At 29.0% G+C, this 21,165-nt stretch overlaps 5 protein-coding genes across 5 annotated transcripts; 2 read left to right on the forward strand and 3 right to left on the reverse strand.

The window, feature by feature from the left end:
- Positions 1–1,280: 1,280 nt before the first annotated feature.
- Positions 1,281–2,192, reverse strand: MKS88_001664 (BCNT domain-containing protein; the record flags this gene model as incomplete). The annotated part of the gene is made up of 1 exon (XM_067214612.1): positions 1,281–2,192. The coding sequence occupies one exon, from the start codon at positions 2,190–2,192 to the stop codon at positions 1,281–1,283; it is 912 nt and encodes a 303-aa protein (XP_067074552.1).
- A 3,126-nt stretch (positions 2,193–5,318) lies between these two features.
- On the forward strand, positions 5,319–9,218 carry MKS88_001665 (DNA mismatch repair protein MSH6; the record flags this gene model as incomplete). Its single annotated transcript, XM_067214613.1, has 1 exon — positions 5,319–9,218. One exon carries the CDS (start codon positions 5,319–5,321, stop codon positions 9,216–9,218), a length of 3,900 nt encoding a protein of 1,299 aa, XP_067074553.1.
- A 2,224-nt stretch (positions 9,219–11,442) lies between these two features.
- Positions 11,443–13,959, forward strand: MKS88_001666 (uncharacterized protein; the record flags this gene model as incomplete). The annotated part of the gene is made up of 1 exon (XM_067214614.1): positions 11,443–13,959. One exon carries the CDS (start codon positions 11,443–11,445, stop codon positions 13,957–13,959), a length of 2,517 nt encoding a protein of 838 aa, XP_067074554.1.
- A 1,363-nt stretch (positions 13,960–15,322) lies between these two features.
- On the reverse strand, positions 15,323–17,188 carry MKS88_001667 (UDP-N-acetyl glucosamine:UMP antiporter; the record flags this gene model as incomplete). Its single annotated transcript, XM_067214615.1, has 1 exon — positions 15,323–17,188. The coding sequence occupies one exon, from the start codon at positions 17,186–17,188 to the stop codon at positions 15,323–15,325; it is 1,866 nt and encodes a 621-aa protein (XP_067074555.1).
- Positions 17,189–19,028: 1,840 nt separating this feature from the next.
- Positions 19,029–20,831, reverse strand: MKS88_001668 (actin-like protein; the record flags this gene model as incomplete). The annotated part of the gene is made up of 1 exon (XM_067214617.1): positions 19,029–20,831. The coding sequence occupies one exon, from the start codon at positions 20,829–20,831 to the stop codon at positions 19,029–19,031; it is 1,803 nt and encodes a 600-aa protein (XP_067074556.1).
- Between the last annotated feature and the right edge of the window lie 334 nt (positions 20,832–21,165).

A 21,165-nucleotide genomic window follows, 5' to 3' on the forward strand; every position in this document is an offset into this window, starting at 1 on the left:
TAGTTTGCATATGTTTGTCCTTATTTATTTATTTATTTATTTATTTTTTTTTTTTTTTTGAAGTTTAAATATGTTTTAAAATATTTAAGTTCATAAATGCATATTAATGTTTGTGAATGTTGTGCACCCCAAAAAGCATAGTTTCTTTTCTCATTTATTAAATTAGTTATTCTTTCATTTACGCTTGTTCATTCCTAAATATATTTATGTGTTGGGATATATATATGCCTATTTTTATATAGGCTTATATGGACATATTTACACGTAAACAGTACAACAGCGTATACCACTTGTAGTGTACCTTTTTTTTCTTTTCTTTTTTTTTCTTGTCTGAAAAATAAAAAAACAAGAAGTGCTTCAAACTTTTTATAAAGACATTATTCAAAATAGGCCAACAAAAAATGAAAAAAATAAAAAAATGATTTTTTAAAAAGAAAATCTTAAAACGTAAAATATTACATGAACATTTGGTGACTGAATATTTTCATTTTTTAAGACCTCCATAGATCTCTTTAAAAAATTTGAAATTTTAAAATGTTATATTTTGCATTTTATATTTTATATTTTAAATTTCAAAATACCAAATCGAACAATTGTCATAGTTAATTTAAAAAGTCCACATAAAAAAACAGAGGAAAAAAATGCTAGAAATCTGGTCGAAAAATAGTCACAAAATGGACACTAAATCATCGAAAAATTGGCACCAAATGATGGGTAAATAAAAAAAAAAAAAATCAGGTAAAAAGGCTAATTTAGCTAGCTAACAAAATTTTTATTATGATTTAAAAAAATAGGAATTAATTAAAAATGATCAAGGACAATACAGAAAAAAAAAAGATATGCCCCAATATGAGAAAAGCAAAAAATAAAGTAAAGGAGTATATAATTTAAATGAAATTAAAAAGTGATTTTTCATCGTTTTTTACGTGTCAAAATTGTTGGCACATTGGAAATATACACACACATGGGTGTATTCAATCCTGCTCATATACACATGGTATGAATAAACAAACGTAAAGAGCTAAACAGGTAAATAAAAAAGAGCGGTGGATAAAAATAGTTCACGTGAATTCTATACGTTAATATGTTAGCAAACATAATTTGTGAAGTATGCACATATATATGTTAGAGAGAGGAGCAGTCGATGGGAACATACACATAAATGCAATAAACGAATGTGCAGGTTCAGAAGTGGGCGGTCTAAATAGGTAGGTATTAAACTGTTACTATATATATATATATATATATTTTTTTTTTTTTTTTTTTTCTTTACTTCGCCATCACTTTATGGTGCTTTTATTTTTAATTTTATTTTCGTACAATTTCCTTTCCACATTTTCAACAAACAGTTTATTTTCTATATAATTCTGATGAGCTTTTAATTTTTCTTCGTCTATGGCATGAGTTATTTTGTAATTCTTCCAATCTTCTGTAGACTTATCAAGAGTATTTATTTCTTTATTTTCTTGTATGTTTTGTATAAGTTTATCAATGTTCGTAAAATTACCACCTATGGTCATCTTGTCCTTTGTCTTTATATATCTTTTATATGAAGAAGACGTTTTGTCAATTTTTTTTTTAACAGTATAAATTTTTCCAGCGTACATGTATCTCTTTTCTACATCAACAGAATTATTTTCACGAAATGCATCCAGGGCATTCTTTACCGCTTCAGAAAGATTTCCCTCTCCGACACTGTCATTGTTACCATTACAATTATTTTTACTGCCGCTATTATTGTTGTAATTACTACTTTTGCCATTCACACTGCTACCATTGTTGTTGTTATCACCACTCCGGCACTTCTGCTTATACTCCCTGATGTTCATTATGGGTGAATTGTCTTCATCAAGCGAACAGTACTTATTTATATGATTAAGTAATTTTTTTTTTGTGTTATAATTTTTTTCTACTTGTGGGTATTTCTTATGAAACTGGAGCAAAAAATCTTCTTCGTGCACATTTGTTTCGTGTGTATATAATTTTTCAAATTCTTCATTAATTTCGTAATATGCTTTTTCAATTTTTTCCTTTATTATTGAATTTTTTATGGCATTTTGAATTTGTTTACCATTCTTTTCGTTTACTTTATTACTTTTTTTATTCTCTTTTAATTCTTCTTCCATTTCCTTTTTCAAGTCTTCCTCGACATCGTAATTTTCATCCTCCTCGTCGGATGACGGGAATTCCATCGTAAGTATCGTTGCCATGATGTATAAATTGTAATTAACACAAAAATTTTTTTTTTTTTTTTTAGGTTTGCTTATCTATTTGTGTGCGTAAACATAGCTCATATGGACATGTACATTTATGCAGATCTTCCTACATATACATACACCCATTTGCATATATACATATATCAATATGCACATATATATATATACAAATATGTGCAAAACAATATTGTATCACGTTAGTATATTTTTAAATCTGTTAAAAAATACTCGTTCTAATAGTAAGGTACTACTATATATACTCATATCTGCATGTGGAATAGTATATATATATATATATATATATATATACAAAATAAAAATAAAGCATATACACATTACAAGCCGAATATGCACACAATAACGAACTTATTGTCAACTACAGGAATACACACATATTGCGTAAGCTTAGGTGACTTTGAATTAATTTATGAAATTTTACAATTTTAAGATTATCCTATTTTTTCATTTACATAAAGCTGCCACGTACCTAAGTGTATGTTCACCCGTTCGTCGAATCAGTTGGCAGAGAACGAAAGAACGGAAGAACGAAAGAACAAAAAAAAGAAAAAATGACAAAATGACAAAATGACAAAAAATAAAAGAACAAAAAAACAAAAAAATGGATGCACGTATAAATTTAACGCTCGTGAATATAGTTCTCTTTTCTTCTTTTTCTTGAAATGAAACGAATTTTACCTTCAATATACTTTTATTTTACTTTATTTTTTTTTTTAAGTTGCTGAACTTTTCGTACTACTACATAAAAGATCTAAAATACAGAAGGAAGGGATACATTTTGCTATTTCTATTGCTATTTAGCACAATTATTGCATTCCTTATTATCATGGTTTTATTGACATATATATATATATATTTATATATGTATATAATTACATACATGTTTGTTCGTATGTTTGTATTTTCTCGTATTATGTATTTCTTTTATGCATGTATGCATGTATTTTTATGTGCGCCGACGAAGAACAATATTTTCATTTGAGCTTTCGCTTTCAGCCTTTTTTAAACTTCAAGCTAAAGCAAAACGAATTATGTTTACGAAAATTTTTTTTGTATTATATCTCTTTGTTTATATACAAAAAATTTATTACAAACTTAGTATTAAATGTACGCAATAACATTACATTACATATTTTTTTTTTACGTAAATATAGTACGAAAAAGAGGAAAAAAATTAAGGTGGTAATAATAAAGTGAAAGAAGAATAGCTAAAATACCACATTAATTAGCTATTAAAAATGTTCTGGCGTTCTGTTGACTCATTCATTTGTTCGCGCGAACGTATATATATAAGCATATATATGTATATATTTATGCGTACGGTATATATGAATATATGTGCTTTAATATATATACATATATAATATTTTTTTTTTTTTTTTTATTTGCGTCTATAAAGTGGCTCATTTTTGTGCGTATGCAACCTTTCACATACTTACAAATATGTATGTATGTTTGTATGTATGTATGTATGTTTGTAGGTATGTATGTATGTTTGTAGGTATGTATGTTTGTATGTATGTATGTATGTATGTATGTTTGTATGTATGTATGTATGTATGTATGTTTGTATGTTTGTATGTATGTATGCTTATACGTATGAACATACACATAGGTGCACATTCACAATATTAAAGAGAAGGAAAAACATATTTGTGCTCCTTCCCTTTTGACTTGAGCATTTTCAACCTTAATATATAGCTATGCATAATACGATAAAATAAAAAAAAAAAAAAAAAATAGAGAATGATTTAGATTTTTAAATAAAAATAAGGAAATATTGTGCTGGGTAGTGTATATGTAAAATATGTCGGTAGTGGAAACGAATTTTTAGAGTATATATTATTTGCATAAAAATTAAATTACATATATATATATATATATATATTCATTTTTTTCGAACTCGTATATAATGCATCTGCATATGAATAATGTAGATATGCGCTTTCGCCATATGAATATTTAAAAAGAGAAAGAACACATTTTGCATATATGTAAACATCCTCCTTTTTGCATTAATGTGTATATGTGTATTCTCAACTGTTTTATTGGTAGACACGGTAATATTATAGGAAAAAAAAAAAAAAAAAAAAAAAAAAAAAAAAAAAAAAAAAAAAAAAGGAAAAACAAGAAAAAATAAGGGAAAAAAGGAGAAAGAAAAGAAAATATAAGAAGAGAAAATAAAAACAAATAAAAGCTAAGTGAAGAAAAACGAATAAGTACGAATAAAAAAGAGCTTACACATGTAATGCTAGGATGAAGGAGGGACACCAAATGAAGGACATGCTATGTTTTCATGTATGTCTCGAATAAATTGCAATTAATTTTGATTAACTAATGATTATGTTTGTTATGAAGTATGCTGAATTTGTGCGTACATACATATATACGTACGCATGTGTATATATGTATGTACGTATATAGCATATGAGAGAGGGGGGAAAAGCACGACTTTAAATTTATAGCAGCATTTTTTGAAGATTCCTGCCCCTTTTTTCTGAACATAGCACATGTACATAAGTAAAAAAGAAGATGAACTACCGTATATATGTACAGACACATATATAAATACAAGTGTACAAAAGTGGTTAAAATAAGCAAAAAAAATTTTCTTTTTTTTTTTTTTTTCTTTTTTTTTTTTTCTTTTTTTTTTTTTTAGCTGTTTATGTTGCTGTGTGCCTGTTTTGTAATATTCAGGAAAATATTTCATATAATTTTTTTTTTGTTAAATAGTGATAATTTTTATTTTATATGAATAGTAAAAAATGTTCATGTGTGCAATGTACACTTGTCAGAATATCATATGTGCAACGTACACATGAAAATACGTTCCATAGTGAAGTACGAGTAGTTACATATTTATATATATGTGTGTATATATATGTATATTATACGCATAGCGGTTTAGTTGTGGGTGAAAAAGTATCACAACACGTACAAGCATATATATAACGGGAAAGTATATATATACACATACGTATATATACATATACATACATAATAAGCCACGTGCCTTAACGCGCATATTCGTACGCGGAAAGACGACTTGTCCAACCTTCTTCCCTTTTTACCATTTTCTAAAGTATGTCTGAGTTTAATAAGCAGAATTCGTCAGCGGCTTCGAATAAAAAACAAGCTTCAATTCTGAGTTTTTTTAAAACTCATGAGAGTAAGATAAAGAAAACTAACTGTTCAAATGATGCAGATATTAATAAAAATATCACAGGAAATGAAAACGAATACAGAGAACCTGAAGGGAATAAATTATTTTTAAGTAATCCTTTGGAGGAGGATGGGATGAAGGACGACAAAGAGAACGCTCAGCTGAACGCAAAATTTTCTATGCTGAATAATTTTGTGTCAAATGTGAAGGAAAGCGATGGAAAGGGGCTGAAGATGAGCAATGAAAAGAGCAGCGGAAGTGACAATGTGAGAAGCAATGCGCATAGCAACAGGAACAGCTTTGGCATGAGCGAGGGGCATCAAGGAAGTCTATTTGAAGATTCCTTACAGGAGGGAAGTGCAGTAAAAAGCGAGAGCGAAAATAAGATGGTGCTGAATAGTAGCAGTTACTATGATAAAGAGAGTGCAGAAAATGCAGATCTAAGCACAGAAGAGGATCTTATTATAAAAAAGAAGAGAAAGATAATACTTGATAGCTCAAGTGATACAAATACAAACACAAATGAAAAGACTAAAATGGGAAAGGAAAAAAGGAATAATGGGGAACAGTCAATTAGCGATGGTGTTGATGGGAAGTTAAGTTTTTTACTATATGAACCAAATAAAAAATTTGAAGAAACTCTTTTAATCGATGATAATAAATGTAGGGATATTAAATCAATACAAAGAAGAAAAGGAGAAGATAGTAAAAAATCGCAAGAGTTAGATTTCTTAAGAAATAAATATTTAAATTTACCTATCAGTTTAACAAATGATAAATTTAGACAATATATAGAACAGTATTTTTTATATTGTAATACATTCGAATTTCCAAAATGGATTCAACCTCAGTATATAAGAGATAATAATTTGAACAAACCAGAGAGTGCTGACTATGATTGTACAACCATATGGACTCCACCATCAGATCATCAATGGGCAGTGGAGTATAAACAAGCACATTATACTCCAGGTATGCAGCAATTTTGGAAAATAAAATCTAAAAATTTTGATAAAATAATTTTTTTTAAAATGGGAAGGTTTTATGAAATATTTTATATTGATGCTTGTTTTATGCATACTATATGTGGACTTAATTGGATGAGTGGTGAGCAGAAACCTCACTTGGGATTTCCAGAACAGTCTTTACATTTTTATGCAAAAAAAGTAATTAATAGTGGTCATAAAGTAGTTGTAATTGAGCAGATGGAAACACCTAAAGAACTTGAACAAAGGAACAAAGAATGCTCTGGACCTAAAGATAAAGCTATCAAAAGAGAGGTCAATGAAATATATACTAAAGGCACAATACTACATGATAATATGTTAAGTGCTGAGACCAAATATTTAGTTTGTTTTTATTTTGATGATATAGAAGATTTAGATAATTCTAATGATAGATTAAAAACAAAGTGTAACTTTGGTTTTGTTGTAACAGATATTGCAACGTCTTACATTGCTGTAGGGTATTGTAATGATGATGAATCGAGAATAGAATTAAGGACCATTCTTGCACAATTATGTCCAGCAGAAATTTTATATTGTTCGAAAAATATAAACAAAGAAGTGTTATCCATATTTAAAAATATTGCAGCAGATCCGGAGTTGACTAGTATGAATAGTTTTCCTAATATCATCGCATCGTTAGATGAAATAAATAAATATTTCGTTAATATTCCTAAAAGTTTGGAAATATATAAAGAACACAATAGTGTTATTTGTGCTTTTGGAGGATTTATAGTATATCTTAGATCCCTTCTTTTAGATAAGAAAGTCTTTAAGTTTTGCAAAATTGAACATTACGATTTATTTAAGAAAGACAATTATATGGTTCTGGATGCAACTGCCTTAAAGCATTTGGAAATATTAGAGACTCAGTCAGGAGAAACGAAAAATTCCTTATACGATTATGTGAATAAAACTTGCACAAATTTTGGTGCTCGTAATTTGAGGAGATGGGTATGTAGTCCTTTATTGAATTGTAAAAAAATTAATGAACGATTAGATGTTGTAGATTTTTTGAGAAAAAATGAACACATATTATCATTGATAAGGTTAAAGATGAAGAAACTACCTGACATACAAAGGTTATTAAACAAAATATGTGTTCAAGCATCTCAAAGTGAAAGAGGAGCTGTCTTCTTTGATAATATTGTTAATACAAAATTGAAAGAATTTGTTACATTCTTAAATGCATTCAAAGAAATAGATATAATGTTGACTGAAATTAACAGCATTGATAAGGATGATGAAATGCCTAGTCGCTTATTCGAAATTAGTAATACACCTGACAGGAGGAATAATAAAAATGTGAATGGTTCATATCCTCATATTGAAGAAATTACAAAAGAGTTTTTACAAAAAATAGATTTTGATGGGGAAAAAGAATATAAACCAGCAGAAGGATGTGATGAAGTAATCGATATGATAAATAGAAAAGAAAAGGATGTAGAAAATCAACTAAATAATATATTAGCAAATATGAAAAAATATTTGAAAATATCAACATTAAAATTTGTGCATGCAAAATATAAATACGAAATTGAATGTCCAGATAACGTTCCAAAATCTTTTTTAAAAGAAGTTGAAATAACATCTGCTAAAAAAGGATTTGTTAGGATACAAAATGAAGAGATAAAAAGTTGTGTTGAAATGTTAGATGACATTGAACAGGAAAAGAAAGATGCCATTTATCCATTTTTTCAAAAAATTTTCCACTTATTTTATGCACATTATGAAAAATATATTGCTGCATGCAGGCTAATTGCAGAACTAGATTGTTTGCAATCCTTTGCATATGTAGTATTAAACACTTCATTCGTTTTAACAAGACCTATACTTCATCCCATGCGATGTGATAACCATACAAGGGTGATGGACAAAGGGGTAAAGGAAGAAGAGGAAGGAACATCCGAAATGGAGGAAGAAAAGGGAGAAGTTCAAAATAAAAAAACAGACAAGAAGGAAAAATATTCGGATGAAACAAATGATACAGATCGAGGTGTTAGTGATACTAAAGAACCTTTGCTCATCCTTGAAAACAATATTCACCCAGTTGTTGCAACCCTCATGCCGAACTTTATTGCAAACAATATTTATATGGGATGTGAGCAGGAAAAAAAATCAACTTTATTATTAACGGGACCAAATATGGGAGGTAAAAGTACCTTACTGCGTCAGGCAGCTATATCTGTTATATTAGCACAAATAGGTGCCTTTGTTCCTTGTACATATTGTGAGTTAACAGTAGTAGATAAGATATTTACAAGGTTAGGATCAAGTGATAACTTATTTGAAGGAAAAAGTACATTTCTAGTTGAGTTAGAGGATATATCAAATTTGTTAAAACAGAGTACTAAATACAGTTTAGCCATTTTAGATGAACTGGGTAGAGGAACCTCATCCTTTGATGGCACAGCAATTGCTTTGTCTACACTTGAACAAATATCTGATGTTATAAAATGTAGATGCATCTTTTCAACTCATTACCATATGCTAGTAGAAGAAGTCAAACATAATACAAATATTTCCAACTATCATATGAGCTTAAGTATTGATGATGAACAGGAGAAAATTATATTTTTATACAAATTTATTAAAGGAGTATGTCCTAAATCATTTGGAATACACATTGCAAGGTTAGCTGGACTTCCAAAAGAGATCATTGATCTTGCACATGAGAAATCGGTACTATTTGAAAATGTAACTGATGAATTTTGCAAAATTATTAAATATAAAAATATAATGCGTTCTTTGTTAAATGCGCCTGATGATGAAAACTTGGCTTCTTTGTTTCGAAAGTATAAATGTGAATTTTCGTGATTAAGTAGCAGACAAATTGGTAGGAGACTGTGAGGAGGGAGAGAGGGAAGGAGTTGCTGACACATGAAGGGAACAAAACAGCATATCCCTCCACCCTCCATGTGTACAAAAGTGTACATCGACAATTCATTGCATCGTGGTTATGTATATACATATATATATATATATATATATATACATGTATATACACATACATGCATACATATATGGACGTGTGTGGGAGGGTTCTCCTTTTCTCACCCCATTAGTGGCTCCACCACACGAGTATTTGGAAGGGGCAGCACTGTGTCTATTGGTATACACATATGTATGAACTTTCATTTGTGCATATTTATATGTGTGCGTCTCCTTGCCACTGTGAACACAATAAAAGCGTGCTCCCGTACATGTACTCATACAAACATTTTACTCCTGAACGTGAACATGTACGTGCAACCCCGTTGACATATAATTTTCCTCTTAAAATTTGGAATTTGATATTTTTCTCTTCTGTCCTCTTTTTTCGGCTTTTCTGCCTATTTATCTACATGTGGCTAATTATGAAGCAGCTTATTTTTTGAGATACCAAATAAAAAGGCTATTTAAAAAACAAAAAAAAAAAAAAAGCATGCATATATATATATATATATATATAAATGGACGACGTACGTATGCATGTGCGTATATATATACCTCTTTAACACATTTTTGAAATAATTTTTTTTTTCTTAATATGCATTAATTTTTGCCCTTTTTTGAAAATTTCAAACTACACTGAATTTTTTTTCGGTCAAATTTTTGAAATAACGCAGCATTAATTCATTTTTTAATTCTTCCACTTTTTCGCCTATTAGTTGTTAATTCGTTTGTTGCGTCAAAAGTATTACGTGGGTGGATGTCCTTAAGTATAGAGATACCTGTATGTGGGTTTGGGTACAGAAATGAACATGTACATGTACGTGTATGTATTTATGCACGCATTACGCAAGTATGGTGCTTGTTATTTCATATGTAAACCCTGGGAGATACATGAAATGAACTTATTGATAAACGAACAACTAGGAGAAAAATTTATTTTTACGTTTTTGGGTGATATTTATTTCCCTACCCTTTTAAAATGAGCCTATTTTATGAGTTCAATTTTGTATGCTCAAGTTTAGGGCTAATATATGGGCAGCGTTGTATCTTTTACCTGAGTATTGATTCAACACAAAAATAAAATAAATGAATATAAGAATAAATGAATGAATGATTGAATAAATATATGAATATGTGAATAAGTGAATAAATAAATGTATAAATGGAATAAATAAATGTATAAATGGAATAAATAAATGTATAAATGGAATAAATAAATGTATAAATGAATAAATATATGTATAAATGAATAAATATATGTATAAATGAATAAATATATGTATAAATGAGTATATGAAGAACTAAACAAAATGGTCAAATTAGAACGCTTACAAATATGAATTAAATTTTAGGAACAAGAGGTATAAGCCTTCATGAAGCATAAAATTACGCGTCGACAATTTTATGTCAACATATATTTGGAAGAAAAAAATAAAATAAAATAAAATAAAGAGGTTTCAAAAATTGAATGTATAATTCAAGCTCTTATTGAAATGGAATTTTTTTTTTTTTTTTTTTTAATATTAAAACTTGCGTAATTATTACCATAAAATAAATTTTAATGAACAGTCAATTGTTCAGATAATATATTCACTTGTTTGATGTAGCAAAAAGGAGTAGCAGAGGAAAATATTTGGGAAAATAAAATAAAATAAAATAAAATAGAAAAACATTGCAATTTCTCGCACTTGAACAAACAAAGCGTTATATCCTACATTTTGGAGAACATCTATGTATTTGTGTGTTTTGACTGTGTGGTTGTTTTTCTGTTTGTGCGCACCAACTTGTGTGCGTGTGTGTGTATGTGTCTATCCGTACTTGAGGAAATGCATTGTATTGTGAAATGTGTGAAACATATCACAGCAGTTGTACAACGAATAATTTGTGTAAAATATGCTATCACAGTATCTTGACGAACTAAAAAAAGACTTCACCTACTGCCAGTTGTTGTATCGGTTAGCACTAAAACACATACAAACATACGTATATTAGACCTCAAGTACATGCTTTCATTACCTGCTCGCGTGCAGGCGCAACTTCCTCACGTGGGTGTGCCTTAATCTCGCCCCTTTCCACCCACTTATCTAACGCAAAACAATGTTTTAACATGAAAATTTTCTCTATTTCTGTTGTGCTTTACTGTATTTGCGTAACGAAGTATGCCTACAAAAACTTGAACGAGTTATTCACAGTGCTAAGCAGCAGTTTGGCTATGAAAAGCGGTAGTTTGGCTAAGAAAAGAGGCAGTTTGGCTAAGAAAAGAGGCAGTTTGGCTAAGAAAAGAGGCAGTTTGGCTAAGAAAAGAGGCAGTTTGACCATATGGAAGAGATGCTTGGCAGTAATTAATGTGAAGCGGAAAAGTACTTTCCCTACATGGAAAAAAGGTGAAGAGGGTTTCATTAAGTCCTTCTTAAATGAGCGAAAGAAAAGCCGTAAAAACAAAAAAAAAAGTATAGAGAGAACACTACACCTTATGAATGGTAAGTTATTGCCCCATAATGACAACACATTTTTGAATTATAATGACAAGCGTACAAACAGTAGAAGAGGTAATAATACGTCGGATAGGAGAAATGTAAAATTTTTTTTTTTTTTTAAAAATAATGAAAATACATTTTTTTTGGTGAACTCTGTCGGAAATGGAAAGAAAAAAGAAAACAAAATAGCAAACATGTCGAAAATGTCGAAAACGTCGAAAACGTCGAAAACGTCGAAACTATTAAAAATGAAAGACAAATTTTTTTTTTTCAAGTTATATGCTAAGATGCCCGTCATAACAGTAAATAGAAAACTTTATCCGAAGGAGTACAGTACAGATTATGAGGAGGTGCTAAGGAAGTTTAATGTTACATATATAAATTATAAAACAAGACTGAGAAGTAAGAAAGAAATTGATATAAAAAGAATTGATGATTTGTATGGTAAGATATATGATAGGGATGTTCTGAAAAAGCAATTTTATTTTTTTTTATATCATGATGATATTAATACCTGTTTTCGGGTATTAAATGAAAACAGAAATGTGCTCACAAGAGAGGAATCATTTAAAATGTTGAACTCCTTACCCTATATTTTTGTTAATGATTTAAAATATGTATATCCAACAGAAGAAAATGTGGATGAAATTTTAAGTAAATTAATAAAGACGTACATATTTCAATATGCAAATGATAAGAATATAGACTATTTAAATTTTAAGTATAAATATAACGAGCTGGATGAGTACTGTCAGCAGCTGGAGCACGAGTCATTGAATGGGACCCAGTGTAATGAGAATGGTAGGAAAAATGTGGATGAAAAGAGGGGGGAAAAAAAGGATGACAACTATTCTCAAAAAAGTGAAGCCAATCAGAATGAAAATACTCTAAACACGTCAACAACATCGGAAAATTTAGCTACAGCTGACTTACCAATAACGAATACATATATGAAAGTAGAACAAAAGGATGAGGAACTGTCCAAATGCGCAGAGGGAAATATTTACGATGACTGGAAAGAAACAGATTATGAAAAAAGATATAAACATATGTATTATGATTACAAGATTATTGAATCAACAAAAAAATATAAAGAGTTAATGGAAAAATTTAAAAAATATCCAGCAAACATCAAATTAGAAAAAGTACAGTTGTTATATACAAAAATTTTAAGCATGAAGGGAAATAAAATATATGAAGGATTTAGAAAACATGAAAGCGTAAAAAAAAATAAAGAAAGAAAAATTTATCGTAACGCCCAACTGACAGTGGATCCATATAAACTCACTCCATATATGTATGAACCTATTAAATATGATAAAAAGAAAAAAGAAGAAATAAATAAGCTATTTGAAAAATATGTAGAAGAAAAGGATTTAATAAAAGCTGCTTTTATTTTAAGAAAATATACAAATCTTATAGACACAAAAGAATTAAAGAGTCGACAAACTATCAAGAAATTTTTAAGATTACATGAGTATATATATAAATGTAATAAATATAATGAAAAGGAACTAGCGCATCTAAGAATGATCTACTACTCTAGTGTACAGAAACATAGAGTCATGAGAAAAATATGTGAAGTGGGCATGAGGGAGCAAGGTGAAAATGTAACTCATAAAGAAGTTTATGAAAAAGAATTAAATCGCTATCTTGAAGAAAGAGAAAAATTACGTGATGAAAGAATGAAAAAGAAAAATATTGACATGGATGCGATTAGGGATTTTAGCTCAGCCTATTCTATGGAATGGCTCCCAGTTATATACAAAGATATGTTTGAACAAATTGAAAAAGAAAAAAATATGAAAAGTACAGAAAAAGAAAAAAGTAATATTAGTAGGAAAAAAGAAATTATTAAAAAATTATTTCCCTCTGGAACAGAAGAAAAAGGTGCTAATCAGGTGGGGGATTCCACGCTAAATGCAGATACTCGTATAAACAAGAAACAGGACTTGTTTGATATCAAGGACGAGTTAAAATTTAGCAGAAACCTATTGAATTATAAGAAAAAGACCAAGGGGAAAAGCAGGCGAAAGAAGGGCAAATCGGGAAAGGGTGAAGTCAAAGGGGTTAGCAAGGGGGGAAGTGAGGTTGGCAAAGAAGATAATGCCAAAAGCGGTAGCGAGGGTGGTGGTGAAACTGCATGAGTATGTTTGGATCTATGTTTCTCTTTTTCGGTATATACGTTTCTGTGTTGGATGAAATAACTCATACATAAGAAAAACATTCTTTCTATGTTTTGATGTTGGTTTTTCGGCAGCTACCTTTTACTACTTATTTATGCCTTTTTTGTAGAGTTTATATGAAGGTATAAAGGGGAAAAAGCCAGCAATTATTTATGTACGGTGACGCGATACTTCTTCGATTTAACACATTTGGTCTATTATACCCTCTCGTACGTCCCCTTAACTGGGTGAGGTACTGTCTTTTTTATATTTTTATCAACTTTCAGTTTTTTACCTTACCATATTTAATTATTTTGTTATTTTGTTATTCTGCTATTTTGTTATTCTGCTATTTTGTTATTCTGCTATTTTGGTATTCTGCTATTTTGTTATTCTGCTATTTTGTTATTCTGCTATTTTGGTATTCTGCTATTTTGGTATTCTGCTATTTTGGTATTCTGCTATTTTGGTATTCTGCTATTTTGGTATTCTGCTATTTTGGTATTCTGCTATTTTGGTATTCTGCTATTTTGGTATTGTGCTATTTTGGTATTCTGCTATATTGGTATTGTGCTATTTTGGTATTCTGCTATATTGGTATTGTGCTATTTTGGTATTCTGCTATATTGGTATTGTGCTATTTTGGTATTCTGCTATTTTGTTGCTTTATTATTTCATTATTTTATTATTTTATTATTCATTTTATTTTTATTTTTATTTTTTTTTTTTTGTGCTACACGGTTAATAAGCGGTTGGATAGGACACTTCCCTGCATGAAAATGCTGTTACATTTCGTTATCTTGCTTCATTTTATTTATTTTTTTTTTTTTTTTTGTAATTTTTTCCCCCTTATGGGCGCATCCCATTAGGAAAACACCCGTATAAATTGCTACTCATTTAACCGCTTAACCGCATAACCGCATAACCGCATAACCGCATAACCGCATAACCGCATAACCGCATAACCGCATAACCGCATAACCGCATAACCGCATAACCGCTTAACGTGCCAACTTTTTTTATTTTTTGAAATGTTAGATATTTTCAACTTTTCCAATTAAATAAAATGCACTTTTGCGAATAAGAGTCTTAACAAAAAGATGTTCAATGAATAGCTAAAGCGAATTAGACTAGTAATTCAATTAAAAAGAAAAAAAGGAAAAAAATAAGAAAAATGATAAACAAAATGAAAAGAATGAAAAAAAAATATGAACAAAACCGCAGGGGTGGAACGATGATTAAAACACAAAACAGCAACAAAGGCTACACAAGTGGAAATAATTTCTATACAAATATAAATACATATAAATATAAATATATATAAACATGCTTTTTTGCGCGCCGGTTAGTACATCTCTTTAAAATAAAAGTACAAGGAAAAAGAAACAAACACTAACGAAATTAAATAATTGAACGTGAATTCAAAATCTTTAAAATATATGGATGACATATAAATATTAAATAACAAACTAACAGGGGTAACAAAAAACCTTGTAACGCTGCCTACATGTTTAATAAAAATAGATGTCATAATTCCACCGAAACTGTTTAAGAAAATAAACGAAAAAACATATACAAACTCTTTGAATGAATTAAAATACTGAGCAAAATAGTTTCTTATATTACTTAACAAAAAGTAATCATCCCAATTACAGCAACTATAGCAATTATCGCTATCATGGAAATCATCGCAATGCCTATTTTTTAAACTCCTATGCAACGTGATCATGTCATAATTATTATTACGTGTATAATTTTTATTCAGGAATTTATTAAAAATAGATGACATGTTCATATTATTCATACATACGCTGAGTATGATGCTGAAGAAAGCTAAACAAATATTTTGGAACCAAAAAGAATACCTATAATTAACATACAGGAATTCTAAAAATACACTTGAAAATCCGCTCGTAAATGTTGCTAAGAATGTAGTTAACACTCCAATTAGTATATTATTATGTCCATGCTTTTCTTCGTTCTTGATGTTGTTACTGGGGGGATCGTACATCTCCTCTCTATTTATAGGCTTAGCGATACCATCACAAGTGTTAGAAGCGTTAGACGCGTAAGAAGTAATATAAGCATTAGTAGACCCAATACTAACTACACTGTTAGGAGTCCCTCTACGGACACTATCACTATTATTGGCACCGCTAGCGCTAATTCTAATAATAAACGCATCGGAGCTGTCTGAGATACAACCATTTGATAATTCCATTTCACAGTTATTCCTTGCGTGGTCAGGAAAAATATAACTCCCGTATTTTTTGTTAAGCTTTTGTTGAAACAAAAGTTTCATTTTCATTTCATACAAAAAAAGGGGGTATCCCATTTTATGACTGCTACTACTGCTGCTAATATTTCCACCAGTACCAATACTGCATAAGGATTTACCTTGATGGAAGTAAAATAATATATCTTTTTTGTTCCAAATGTAATTTGTGAATAAACATTGGTCATGTGGAATGTCATTTGACCAATTTATTTTATCATTTTTATGTGAAGTATGATTGTTATAATCCATGTTGTAATCCTTCAGACATATCAAGGATAAAAATAAAAAAGTTATGGAAACAACTTGAGTGCTTTTTATTTTCTTATTTAAAATTAAAAAAGTAAAAAGAACTACTATTAAAATTCTAAATTGATACAACAACTGAAATAGGGGAGTAGGAATATTATACATAGCTACATAAAACAACATATTCTGAAGATAATATAAAATACTAGGTACTACCAAAGAAATTACATAAAACCTTCTTGTACTAAATATATCACTTACATTTTCCCTTATTAATTTTAAATTGAACTTATTTTCATGTATATAAAAAATGAGAGATGTAAAGAATTTTACTATTTCTGTTAGGAAAATGATGTTTTCATCTCTTATATTGTAATTAATTTTTTTAATTTTTTTAATTCTTATCATTGAGTAAATGAGAAGAGAATGCACTGTTACCACAACAAACAGAATTACTTTTAGGAAAAGGCCTTCGCAGTGGTACGTACCACAGTCGCTACTACGTAGAGGACTCTTACATTTGCTACTGCGTTGATTACTCCCAGCTGCGCTATCACGTTGACTAATTCCAACTATGCTATTACATTGATTACTCTCTACCCCTCCATCATGTTCGTAGTTTTTATCTACCTTATCATTACTTAATTTACTCCTATTCCTTGTAATAGGTGCATATGATTCTTCCATTTCTATGCATTCCTAATACCCAAGGTAATATTTCCACAGTGGTGCAGTATTGACTATTTTTTTTCCAGCTTTACTAAATTTTTTTTCTCGACATCAATTTTTGTACTTTTTTATTTCCAATATACGCAAGGAGCCTCTTCTTCTAAAGGTTCATTTTTCTTTTTAATAAATTCAAAAACGATAAAAAAAAAAAAAAAAAAAAGTTTTCTTACCATAGTTTTAACCTTCATGTAACATCATTCTGTCTAGCTTTTTTTAAATTGTGCATTTCTACAGCTGTCTTTGCGCATGAATGAGCTATAACGAAAAAAGAGAAAGAATGGACAAAAAAATCAAAGTCAAAATGTTTGCACACTTTAATTTTCGAGTTTTACGAAGTGCAAACAATAAAATGTTCAAATATTTTCCATTTCAAGTTTAAAATCGAATTCGTGAGAAGCGTTTTATTGAAAACGAAAATGTTAAATGATTAAATACACACAGAAGCACGTTTTACATTATATAAACAAACAAACAAAAATGATTAAAAAAAAAATATATATATATATATATAAAGTATGATTACATTTAGTAGTTTACTCCAGTTGTATTATTTATATTTGCAAAGTGCAAAAAATTACAAAAATACACACGAAGTACAGATTATTTTTAAATACAAATATGGTAATAAACCTTTTCATAATACATTTAAAAAGTTAAAAATACGCAGCTAAGGGTGCTTCAAAAGTATAGGCGCTTCCTTTTTATTTTATATTTAATTTTCTATGTATGCTCTGCTTTTCATTTTCACAGCATATTTGTACTCTAGGAAGAATTATACGTATAAATATGGAACATAAAAAAAAAAATAAAAAAATGAAATACAATAAAATATACAGTAAACTAAACAATGCAGTAAACTAAACAATGCAGTAAACTAAACAATGCAGTAAACTAAACAATGCAGTAAACTAAACAATACAGTAAACTAAATTAAACAATACACTTAAAACAAAATAACGTTTTGCGAATTTATTATTTCTTTCCTTTTTTTTTTTTTTATATATGCATTTTTCAAAAGTTCCTTCCTATACTTTATTTCCGTTATTTTTTTTCCCCTTTCTTTTTAAACCGTTAGCATAAAAATTGCATATTAAAAAAAAAAAAAAAAATATGAACAGGTAATAAAAATAAAAAAGTTCCCCAATAGTAAAAATAAAAGAAAATAATATAAAATTGTGAATTGAAAAAATATTTAATTACTAACGTATGCAGTTAGAGCATAAGGGACAAAACCCTTCAAGGGGAAAAATGTTTTTCATTTAATGCATTCGTCTTACTGCATATATATATATATACGTACATATATACATACGTAATGTTCAATTGCTGATCGCATTTTTCTTGTTCGAGGTACTTCCAATTTTTACGACCCTCATGGGAAGTACACTTAAATGGCAAGTTGGTAAAACAAAATTTACATAAAAACAGGCTAAAAAAAGAGTATAATTCTTTTTAAAAAAAAAAAAAAAAAAAAAAAAAAAATGACACCTCCATGATCTTCACTGCTGTTGAAAGAAAGAGGCGCCATCATGAATAAACAAAAAAAGATCGTTAAATGTGTATATATATATATATATATATATATATATATGTGTCCTTTCGTGCCTGTAAGCAGGAATGGCGGGGTTAAATTGATTTAAGAAAACATTCGTATATACACAAAATTATTACGTGAATTGGTCCCTACACACATGTGTGGAGAACACATATCTAGGAGTAAAGTATTATATCATTAAAGCGATCTAGCACTATAGCTTTATATAGTTCTAGCATTAAATCCTGCTGTCATTGTAGCATTCTAGCACTTCCGATTGACGATGTCAAAACCAAATTCCTCATACTCTTTTCGGGTAACGAAAAAAGAACTAAAATTTTTAAAGGACGACAAAATACTGCCGCCTTTCCAGGAAGAATATTGTTTATCATATTTTCCATGATTTAACACTTGAAAATTTTGAAAATTACAGCTACTCATACAATCTAATTGTTTGAATTCTTTAATAAATCTTTGGTTGAAATGATCAAAAAGCGTAGAGGAACCAGTTAAAATAACATTGCTTAGTAATTCATCTTTATTTTTAATCGACTTGACATTTTTCAGCATATTAAATAAAGTTGTTGGAAGTCCCTGGAATGTATTATCTGTCTTTTTATCGTCCTTTACAAACACGTTATTTAAGTGATCAACTAATTTTGTGTCATTTAGTAAAGATGGGGTAAAAAATATTTCACATGCAATATTTTTAAATTTTGAAATATTTATGTTTTGTCCATCTGGCAAAATAAATACATCCATACTTTCTTTAAGAGTCATATTTTTTGCATCATTAATGTTATTTTCGCTATCTGCTACTTCACATAAATAACTTTTTAAATCTTTTAAGGGCATATACTTTGCTATGTTATAATAGTCTGCATGTATTTTTTCTTTATTATACCTGAACTGTTCATATTTTTTATAATAATGGTTATTTTCAAAATATGGTGTGCAGTATTCTTTATTAAATTTTGCTAATAACTCTTCTAAAAAGAGATCCACTGTAGATCCTCCTATATTATATATCTTATAATTTTTGTCGTCTATTATTCCTTCATTACATAGAGAAAAATCCGTATAACATGACCCAACATCAACTACTGAGCAGATGTTTTTATTGTATGAAAGTCCGCTTAATATAGATTTTGAGTTAAAATATAATGCAGGCACCTTATATTTTTCAAATAATAATTGGGTTATTTTTTCTTTAATCTGCTTATTTCTTTTATTAGGTAAAGAAAATAAATAAGAAAATATTTCCATCTTTTCATTTAATCCACAACCAACATTATTATATTTATTTATCATATTCTTTATACTATTAGTATCAATTAATTTATTTTCAATTACGTTCATATCAAAATAATCGTTCTCTTCAGCCCATTCTTTCAGAGAGTTTAGTGTGTCTTTTTTATCAGCTTCGTTCCTCTGTTTTTCCATGATACAATTTTCTCCTATTTCTGTTACTTCTTTTATTGTGTTTAAAGCATTACATGATTTTGCGTCATCTCGTTCATATAGTACTTGGCTATTCTCAGTACATGCCGCTTCTTTACCCATTTGTTCATTAAGTTGATCGTTTTCGTTTATACCTACATTGATTTCTCTAGTTAAACCCCCTTCTGCACTATTATCGACAAATTCGCTTCCTATTATATCACTTTGTTTTTGCAATTTATTTCCTATAAAATCTTTTACTCTTTTTTCTATGAGCTTATACAGACTTCTATCCCCGTTCACATTCATGAACATAATTCTTTCAAACACATCTTCGTTCATATTAAAATGGCATTTATTGTCAAGATATAAACACGGTTTGATTTTCGCATTTTCCAATGCTTCCAAATAAAAAAGGGGGTATATTAAATTGAACTGATAAAATTCTCCTTTTGTGCACAAACATTTTTTATAAATCTCATTTTTTACTTTTATATCCAAATCTAGTGGAATTCCAACATTCGAGCTAAAGATGTTCGTAGGATTTTCATCCCCAGCATATCCAACTTTCGTGTTTTCAAATCCTAAATCAACTACTATGCTTAAAATGTCGTTGTATGAATCCATTTATTTAGATGTGCCTGTCTGTAGTCAGTACATATGAGAATATGCTTACATGAGCATGGGCCTAAGTGGGCGTACCTAAGAGTACATATGAATGTTTTTCTGTAATTTCGCGCGTGAATATTCCATATATACTAACGAAGAAAAAGTAAATGGGGAAAGCAAAAATTATGTACTCACACCGAAACAAAATTGATGAATAGATAAGTTGTTACAAAAATATTTCATGAAAAAATTATGCACGCCAGAATAAATAATTGTAAAAAAGGGCAAAAAAAAAAAAAAAATCATTTAAATGGCTATAACAAGTATACACACACAATATAAAAAAAAAAAT

Source organism: Plasmodium brasilianum, chromosome 6, assembly GCF_023973825.1.
Source record: "Plasmodium brasilianum strain Bolivian I chromosome 6, whole genome shotgun sequence".
Taxonomy (NCBI): Eukaryota; Apicomplexa; class Aconoidasida; order Haemosporida; family Plasmodiidae; genus Plasmodium; species Plasmodium brasilianum.